Source organism: Myotis yumanensis, unplaced genomic scaffold (assembly GCF_028538775.1).
Source record: "Myotis yumanensis isolate MYYU_CA2020_CCGP unplaced genomic scaffold, mMyoYum1.0.hap1 SCAF_18, whole genome shotgun sequence".
In the NCBI taxonomy this organism is placed as follows: domain Eukaryota; kingdom Metazoa; phylum Chordata; class Mammalia; order Chiroptera; family Vespertilionidae; genus Myotis; species Myotis yumanensis.
In genome coordinates, this window is record NW_027223769.1 from 28,601,901 (window position 1) to 28,611,638 (window position 9,738).

At 47.5% G+C, this 9,738-nt stretch overlaps 1 protein-coding gene across 2 annotated transcripts; it reads right to left on the reverse strand.

The window, feature by feature from the left end:
• Positions 1 to 1,123: 1,123 nt before the first annotated feature.
• On the reverse strand, positions 1,124 to 9,383 carry PDP2 (pyruvate dehydrogenase phosphatase catalytic subunit 2). Of its 2 annotated transcripts, XM_070397985.1 has the most exons (3): positions 9,176 to 9,229; positions 8,326 to 8,407; positions 1,124 to 6,470 (listed from the first exon to the last, which is right to left on the reverse strand). In XM_070397985.1, the coding sequence occupies exons 2-3, from the start codon at positions 8,399 to 8,401 to the stop codon at positions 4,822 to 4,824; spliced, it is 1,725 nt and encodes a 574-aa protein (XP_070254086.1). In that variant the 5' UTR covers positions 8,402 to 8,407; positions 9,176 to 9,229; the 3' UTR covers positions 1,124 to 4,821. The 2 variants fall into 2 exon arrangements, with proteins under 2 accessions (XP_070254086.1, XP_070254087.1); XM_070397986.1 differs by lacking the exons at positions 8,326 to 8,407; positions 9,176 to 9,229 and adding an exon at positions 9,306 to 9,383.
• Between the last annotated feature and the right edge of the window lie 355 nt (positions 9,384 to 9,738).

The following is a 9,738-nucleotide window of genomic DNA, read 5'->3' on the forward strand; positions in this document are numbered from 1 at the left end:
AAGTAACGAGTTCAGCCAACGTTTTCCCTTGCCAGTGAAGGTCAGCACTGGAACTCTGGCCCCCTCGCTCCCCTCATGCTCCTCCCAGACAGGCGATTTCCCATGTGGAGCAATCAGGTCAGGGGCCAAAGGAGCAAAGACACTCTGACCCACAGAAGTCCAGTAAAGGCTTACCCACCCCAGAGGTAGCTGCTTGGAGCACCGGCCACTCACGATTCAGAGGATTACCAGCCTGGGAACTACTTAAGGGCATTTAGTAGCATCAAGTAAAATGAAACCAAAAACTCTAGAGATTTAAGGAACAGTATAAGCCCCCTCACCCTCCAGTTAGAAAGCTCAAAGAGCTTAATTTTTTAAATTTGTTTTCCTTCTATTTTTATCACGTTCCAAAATGATGGGATATTGAAACATGTATGTAAAGTATATCTAGCTTCTTTGCAGTCCTTCTCTGCCCATCCCCAACCACCCTGGGCCAAGACTGGGCAATGTTTCGTGAATTACTATCCCTTTCTGAGAGCCCAGTATTGGGAGGAATGCATGTGCTGTAGACTTTCCTCAAATGCGCCCTACTGTTAAGTATTAATGACTAATGTTCATACCATTGATAACTAATAATAATGTATTTGCAATTTAAGAAGTACCCATTGGAGCTGTCCTGATGAGCTGTATCCCTATAGAGGCAATGAAATATAGCTGTTAGTGGGGGTGAGATGGAGTGGAGTGCTTAACTCTATCTAGGTACCTGCCTGGATTTTCCCCCAAAGTTGGCTCTGCATTTAAGATTAACATACATTTAAGATTTAACAAGCTGAGTTAAATAATATGAAATGCTGGCAGACAGGCCTTGGCACTGAGTGTATGGAGACGCTCACAACAAAGGCCTTCACTTTTCCTTCTTTTCAGGTCCTCACATGGTTAATACTAAATGAGGACTTCCTGTGTGGTCAGCAGCCAACAAGTTTGCAGAGAACACTTCTCTTTTGGGTAGATTCCTCCTCCCCACCCCCTAGTGGATTCTTGAACAGACTAAAATCTTCCATGGCCAGAAACAAAGGCTGGCCTCATCTAATGCCGTCAGGACCTAAAAAAATTAATATTCAAACCGAAGGAAACAGAATTTCATTTTGCCTTTTTTATTTACAAGTTGAAATATCTCGAATGGTTAGAAAATACAAACATTGGTATACAGCTTAAATACAAGTGTCACTAGATATTAAAGAACTTGGTTAATAATTTTTCCAAATGCTTAAGAAATATTTCCCAGGAGGCAGGTTAAGTGTTAGGTGCTCAAGGCGCAAAGAACAGAGCCTCAGCTTGTTCAGATGGCCCCACAGTCCAAACGTGCTTTCCACTCAGTGACGCGCATGGCAGCAGGACAAGCAGTGCCACCAGCCTTTGTACCCCAGCTCCAAAGCTGCACTGGGGCTTCCTCTGTCATGGGAAAGAGTCACATTCTGGGACAAATAAACCACTTTAAAGATGAAACTAGAATGGCTCAGTTCCAGGGCATTCTGTTGTAACCTGGGAAGTTAAGACTTCCCCAAATTGTCATCAAGGGCTAATGGGTAAGAGTGAAGTCAGCCAGGTTCATGCAGGACACATTTTCTTGTTCCATACCTCATTCTCTTCTTTAACTCGTGTGAACTGTTTATATTTCACCTATGTGTAAAAAGTGCCAGCCAAATCAATTGTGTCTAACCCAAACTTGACCCAGTGTGCCCAATATTAGGGATCTTTTAGCCCGATCATACTTCTGGGTGAAATGTCTATATGTTAACATACCTCAAAGTTTACATTTTCATTATAATAAATTAGCTTTAATGTTACAATTAACAGCTCAGAAAACTGTATCTAAGTATCTTGACCTAGCATACTAATTTGAACTAATACCATCTTCCCTATCCATTTTGACCAATCCCCAGAATCAGTAGAGACGTATTTTATCTACATGTAAAATAATATCTAATTAGGCCACTTATTACCAGTTTCTTACCTAAAATAATGAGTATGTAATTTAAAGCACCAAAGCATACTTTATTCCAAAGTCACAACCAAAATACTAAATGTTCAATCTTACTTTTTAATTCATTTTAGAAGTCTCAAAATTGAAATCTTTATAAAAGGAATGATAAATACTTTGGAAGACCTGACAAGTACCACCAACCCCTTCTCAACCCCGGTGTCAAGCAGTAGCCCATGTGCTTCAGGAAGGTCAATGACAGCAGAACTGTGGGCAGAGAGACACACCCTGGGGTTAAACCAGGAGGCACCCCTTGGAGCATTCAGGGAAAGGGGTGACAAGAGCCCAGCCGGCATGGCACAGTGGTTGCGCGTCGACCTATGAACCAGGAGGTCATGGTTCGATTCCTGGTCAGGGCCCTGGCCCAGGTTGCTGGCTCGATCCCCAGTGTGGGGAGTGCAGAAGGCTGCCAATTAATGATTCTATCTCATCACTGATGTTTCCTCTCTCCCTTCCTCTCTAAAATCAATAAAAATATATTAAAAAATAAAAGTCAATCTTTACCTTAAAAAAGAGCTAATAAGAGTTCACAGTGGAAAAGGCAGACAATACACTGGCCTTTCTTCTTTCAATATACTAATTAGAAAGCAGGAAATCTATTAGGCAGAGAAAAAAACATGTGCTTGGAGAAACAGCTGGGATGTCTGTATTCTCTTGGCTGTCCCACAAGTTACGGAATCGGATACATTTATGACCATGCTGGCTCCAAAACCGGATTCATGCTCTGTAATTCAAGTAAATGCTCCAAGGGTGCACCAGGGTTTAGTGGGCGTGAAGAGCAAAGGTTGTCAGACAAGCAGTCTTGGGCTCTAGCAACAAACCTTCAGGTGAGCAGAATGGCCGTGATTCACGTTTTACTTCTGAGTTAAGATCTAGATTAGAAGGAATACTAATGGCTTCAGAATGAAAGAACCAAGGCTTAAGCACTCAAAAGAGAACTTCTTAAAATGAAGCCCTATTGCTAACCAGTTGCACTGAAAACCTACAGGGAAACATCCCCAAGCTAGAAGTATACCAACACTGGAATGAATGTCTCTGGGACATGGACAAACATGAGGAAGTCAATCCTAGTTATTTGCTTTTCTTTCAGTGCATGGCACGAGGGGGTGAGATGAGGAGAGGGATCAACTAATATAGTACAGGAAGATAAAAATGTCAGTTTTGTGGGATTTTATTTGTGTTTCCATTTAGGGACACATTTCCTGTTGTTTAAATGCCACCATAATTCATCACATGAAACTCACCTCCCAAAAAAGGATCCACATGGTTTCATTTTCCAACTGACACAAGTCTGTGCAGCCCACAGAAGCCACTACAGGTTACATTTATTTTTGCCCCCTCTCCTATTCTATATATGGTCCAGTTCCTGAGGAGAAGCAACGTGATTTATCCCACATTCTAGGGGCAAGTGTCCCATCTGACAAATCTCCCTCTGCCCCCCTCTCCACTGCCTCGGGATGCACATGGGGAGCCGTGGTTAGTGACTACTCTCAGGTCCTTCCTGTTTCACCTCTCCAGATTCAGGCTAAATCTTAAGTCTATATAATCCACTGCAATAAACCAGTCCTGCCTAATCGGCTGACACAAGGAGAGCACATTTTCTCCTTCCCTGCAACCATGTGAAATGGAAGCATTCTTTGCAATTAGAAGCAGCAGGATGAGGGAGTTTAGCATAGAAAAGACAGGAATTAACAGAAGAATGTTTGAGAGGTATAACCAGAATGGCTAACTGGTTTATGACTAAACCCCCAGAGGCTTAAACCCTGGAGACAATATTAATGCAGGAAAGGCCAGGAGTTAAGGCTTAGACAGAAGTTACCTCCTAGTATGGCTCAAAAGTTCAGGGGATAGGACCCAGTGGAAGGAACCAAAAGCCATACAAGTAAATTCCGCTGGTCCAGAGGCCTAGCCCCTCTCATCCTCAGCTGGAAATCAAGACAGATCATTCCAAGCATGCTGACAGCAGGCCTGTTTGCAAGTTTGAGACTCAGTTTTAAAATAAGCTAAAATAGGACTAGAATGCAGCACTGCAAAGTCTTTTCACAAGTATAATCATGAGAAAGGTTAGACTATTGCATAGAAAAGTGTTCTGTAATATCCTTTGTAACCTAGGTCGTCTTAGTAATTAAAACAATCAAACAAACTAAACCTCCCTTCACAGTCTAGAAGTTCATGATTATGAATTGAGGAAAATTATCAAGTTTGCAGTTTTGCAGCAATACCTCAGAAGATCCTGAAGTTCTTCATGTTTAGAATTGTGATTAAATTTACCACTTGGAGCCCAGCCAGGGTAGTTCAATGGTTGAGCATCGACCCATGAACCAAGAGGTCCTGGGTTCGATTGCTGTTCAGGGCACATACCTGGGTTGCGGGCTTGGGGTGTGCTGGAGGCAGCCAATTGATGTTTCTTTCTCATCGATGTTTCTATCTTTCTCCCTTTCCCTCTCTCTAAAATAAATAAAAACATATTTTAAAAAATATTTACCATTTGGAGGGTCAAGCTGACACAGTTTAACAACAGTTTCTTTATAAAAGGAACTGGGCTACATGAGCCCAAGCAAATTTATGTCTCTATGCTCTGCCCTCTCTGCTTAGAAGAGGTGACCAAAACACCCAGGGGCATGAAATCACCGCTATTGTTTTTAAACTTGGGCTGCTTGTTTTCTTTTCTTTTCACATTAGTCTATTATTAAGCAAGCTACACCTGACTACCCTTTTAAAAGGTTTGAATAGCCAGTTTAAGAATAAGTGAAAATATCTGAGAACATTTAAATGAACCTTGGCAATAGGATGAGAAATTCTTAACCTCTCTTATCATATGCATCAATTGAGTCTGAGTTAAAATACACCACAGTGACAGTGATATCATCCCTGTACATTCTCGCCAAGTCCTCCGGCAATGTCAGCATTGCGGTCAGCCGTTCTGGATCCATCTCCCCATACTCATTGCTCCCTATGGCATGTCTGATCAGACGTGTGGCTGCATTTTGGTCGGCAACGTGAAGCCCCTGGGCTTTCCTCTGCAGCAGCAGGCTTTGCATGAGTCCCAGGTTGGCTGGTCTCTGGGCCAGGTCTGGCTTGTGCCGACCTGCTTCACTCAGGTGCTCCACCACCAGCCTCACCACATCCTCATTGTCCAGTACGTCCCATAGGCCGTCTGACGCCAGCACAAGGAACTTATCCTGGGGCCTCAGCCTGTGGTATGTGATCTCAGGCTCAGCAGTCAGGTAGGGTGGAGTGTAGTAGTGTTGGGGGGTGAACTGGTAAATGTTGAGGGCCTCGGTGTCAAAGCCTCTCTCCAGGACACTGCGCTGCAGCTCTTTACTCCACTTCAGCTGGACATCTCCGAATGCCCTGCAGGGCATGAGGATGCCCAGCAGCCTGTCGTCCATGATGACTGTCCTGTCTTCTGACTCAGGATGCTCCCTCTTCAGCCGTGACAGCTCAGCCTGGTTCCAGGCATTGTGGTCACAGGTAAGGGGCAGACAAGACCACATGCCATTGTCCTCCTGGACACCAAGGATGGCCCGGCAGTCACCAGCATTTGCCACATGCAAGTGAACCCCATCAACATGGGCCACGCAAGCTGTTGCCCCAGAGAAAGCAACCTGGAGGGAAAGGTTCCTTGTCATCTCGTCTTCCAAAGGGGCCTGGATTTCCAGTGAGATGTCAGAATCGAGTCTCTGGAAGGAGTACATTAATGCTTCCTTAATGTTCAGTCCCATTTCCATGTGCAGGTCAAGCAGCTCCTGCCAGTAGACCCGGAGGTGATCAAGGTGCACTGATGTGACATCCTTGTAGATACTGTCCCCTGGGTGCTTGAGCCACTGCAGGATGGGCAGCATGGGCTTCATGCTTTCCATCGCTTCCTCCATCTGCTCCAAGGTCTGCTGAGACATCAGTGACACTGCCACGTAGTAGAAGAGCCTCTCACTTACTGCTTGAGCACATGCATGGCCACCGTGTCCGTCAAAGACACCAAACATCAGCCCATTGGTCTGCAGGCAGGAGGCCACACCTCGCCGGTCCTCCACTGGGGAATTGGCAGCAAGCTGGTTGCTCTCAAACCGCAACACTGAATTTGGGACTCCGCTGACGGGGTCAGGAATCTTGTGGGCTGACTCACCAGCTCGCAACACTTCATTTACTTGCTCAGGGCTGAGCTGCAGGTGGAAATCGTCTTCCTCTGTCGATGTGTGCCTGTAGGCTTTCGGCAAAGCAAAGTCACCACACGGGGCATTGTTTTTTAGGGTGCTTGATACCCAGGGAAAGAGCGTCCTTTTTGATTTATTCCTACTTGAGACACACCTTGAATATAAATGCCTGCCCCCTTGTAATGTGGCAATGCTGTTCCTTGCAGAATTTAAGATCCAGTAGGACACAGGACTTGACATTCTGAAACTATACCAGCAAATGTGTTCCTTCAGCAAAAGGGTGTATTTTTTTAAACCTGAAAATTAAAGAGTTTTAAAGTTTCAAATTTAATTTCTCAATAATGACTTCTGAAAACACTTAATTTGCTACTATCCTGAGCAAAAGTGATTTAAGATAAACTATTTAAAAGAGTTCACTCAACTCAAAATACCTAAGCAAGTCTCTCTACCTCCCATTATAACACATAAACACATCCCAGAAAAATGTGAAAAACAGGGTTTGTATACACTCTCCACTCCTACAGAGCCACCGTGGGCTTCCCCACAGAGGTCACTCATTCCTCACAGCTGACCCAGGGATCTCCATTTCCTCTCCTTCCCAAATCCTTCCCCTTGCTAGAGCCCAGTGCCTAGCTCCCATGTTCACTGTTCCCAGCAGACTACACATTTATTTAAATCTGCTTTCTCACTAGTCTGTAAGCTCCATGAATTCAGGAACTATGGCTGCCTTACCAGTGGCTCTCTAGGTCCCAGCCCTGTACCTGGCAATACAACAAGCCTTTAAATATTGGCTAAATGTGGATTTTTGGGAGGATTAATCCTCACCCGAGGATATTTTTCCATTGATTTAAAAAAATATATATTTTTATTGATTTCAGAGAGGAAGGGAGAGGAAGAGATAGAAACATCAATGATGAGAGAATCATTGATAAGCTGCCTCCTGCACGCCCCCTACTGGGGATCGAGTTCACAACCCAGGCATGTGCCCTTGACTGGAATTGAACCATGGATCCTTCAGTCCACAGGTCAACGCTCCATCCACTGAGCCAAATCAGCTAGGGCAGTGGTCGGCAAACTGCGGCTCTTTGGCCCCTTGAGTGTGGCTCTTCCACAAAATACCAATTTCTGCGCATGGGCCACGAAGTTTCAATCGCACTGTACGTGCGCGCCCGCACGTGGTATTTTGTGAAAGAGCCACACTCAAGGGGCCAAAGAGCCGCATGTGGCTCGAGAGCCGCAGTTTGCCGACCACTGGGCTAGGGCTTCATTGATTTTTAGAGACAGTGGAAGGGAGGGAAAAGGGGCAGAGAAAAAGAGAGAAACATCGATGTGAGAGAGACACATCGATTGGTTGCCTCCCCCACGTGTGCTGACTGGGGCTGTGGAACCTGCAACCGAGGCACATGCCCCTGACTGGAGTCACACTCAGGACCCTTCAGTCCACAGGCCTACATTCTATCCACCGAGCCAAACCGGCTGTGGTTACATGTGGATTTTTAAAAAATATATATATTTTATTGATTTTTCCACAGAGAGGAGGAGAGAGGGATAGAGAATTAGAAACATCGATCAACTGCCTCCTGCACGCCCCCTACTGGGGATATGCCCGCAACCAAGGTACATGCCCTTGACTGGAATCGAACCTGGGACCCTTGAGTCCGCAGGCCGACGCTCTATCCACTGAGCCAAACCGGTTAGGGCTACATGTGTATTTTTAAAAGGTCCAACTGCACTCTAGGCATCACACTAGCTGTCTAGCATCAGACACACTGCCTGAGCTCCAGTGGCCCATTGGTGGGATGGGAAACTAGTCTCTGAAGGTTTTGTGAGGACATATGAAATATGACCCTCCTGCTCCAAAAAAAAAGGAGTTATTACTTTTATCATTAGGTGTATTATTCTCCAGTCATTCTGCACACATTTTTATACAGTTGCAACCACAACTTTTAATCCCAGTTTTCCTGTTAAGAACATTTTGTCCATATTACGTTTTATGGATGCCTAATATTACCTTTTGCCATAAGCAATCACAATTTACTTAACTATTGCCTATTGTTGGAAATACGAAGGTCATTTCCACTGCTAGTTATAAAACACCACACTGTCCTTCCTGCCTTGTGCATCAACCCACTTAGGTTTCATCCTACTTACTTCTCAGGCGAGGAGGAATTAGCAGGTCAAAGGCTGCAGATGCATATTGCCCAACTAATTCCCCAAAGGTTCGCATCCGCCTCTGCAAAGGCACGAAGGAGAACAGTTTCCTAGCACCTTCAACAGTCTTTGGTGGTATTTTTCTCTTGGGCAGCGACAACAAAAGCTGCTCTATTTTCTCTTTCCTCGGGTGACCCAGGAGAAAGCGCGTTTCCCACGTGTTTTCGGATTCCGCTTATGAATCCTGCCCCCCCCGCCCCGCCCCCAGCCACGTCTGTCTGTTGGGGTATCCGAAGAGCTCGCAGAACGGAGCATCGTCCTCCTCCCCCCGTCCACCTGGCTGACCTCGGGGCAGGAGCGGGGGGTCCGGGTGAACAGAGGGCGCCTGCCCCCCCCGCCCCGCCTCGGGTCCGCCAGCGAAGCCAGGCAGCGAGGCCCCACGCAAGGCTGCTGCCGCAGCCCCGATCCCTCAAAGAAGCCAACGGGTCCCAAGTTCAAGTCTCTGACCCACGGTTTCATAGATAAGAAGAGCGCAGCCTCCTGAGTCGACCCAGCCCAGATCTCCCTCAAATCCGGCCGCGGCCCCATCGCCGAGCCCCTGCTTCCCAGCCGGTAAAATAAGAAGATTGAGTCGAGACGCCCAGCTCTCAGGGCTACCCCTGGGGTAAAAAGTAGGTAAGTAGGGAAAGAAGAAAAAAAAAAGTAGCTAGCTAGTGTCCTGGTGCGCAGCAAGGGTCCTAGGCTAGGCGCGAGCCCACGTGGCGCGTGGCGCGAGTGGGATGACCGAGGCGGCGGCCCGCCCCCTCACCTCACCTCGTCTGACCTCACCTCCCTTCACCTCCGCTCTCACCCCATCACCCGAGACGACGCCGCGAGCGTGGGAGGCCCAGACGGCCCGCCCGCGAGGCCCGGTGGGGTGAGAAGCGTCCAGACCCCGCGCACGTCCCCTTCCCAACCGCGGACCTTCGCGCTGCTCTCACCGGCTTGAGCCTCCGCCGCGGGATCCGTCCTGCCCGGACCGCCCCTGCGCACCGCGCCGCGCCCGCCGCCGCCCCGGCCTCCTCTGAGCGCCGCTGGTGCAACTCCAGAAGGAAGCTTCCTCTCGCCTGCCCTTATTGGCTCACCTGAGGAGGCGGACCCTTAACGGACAGTGGAATTGCCCAATGGCTGAGGAGGGCGAGGGGGCGGGCAGAGGGGCGGGCCTAGAGGATCCGGTTCCTCCCCACCCGCCCAGCCCGGCTCACATCCGAAGTGGGTTGAGAGCAGGTCATTGGGTCCGTTCAGTCGTTTGGCTGAGCGCCCCCATACGTGACCTCCCCGACTATGCACACCCCAAACCGGGAACCTTTCCGATTCCTTACTGTTGTTAGGGATACCCTACGGCTTCCTCTCCATTTCTGTGCGAGCCAGTCC

Bases quoted from the DNA above. Each gene is read 5' to 3' on its own strand.
- PDP2 (XM_070397985.1), bottom strand. From the start codon at position 8,401: ATGCGAACCTTTGGGGAATTAGTTGGGCAATATGCATCTGCAGCCTTT. The intron at 6,471-8,325 runs GTAAGTAGGATG...TTTAATTTTCAG, and splicing joins AATTCCTCCTCGCCTGAGAA to GTTTAAAAAAATACACCCTT.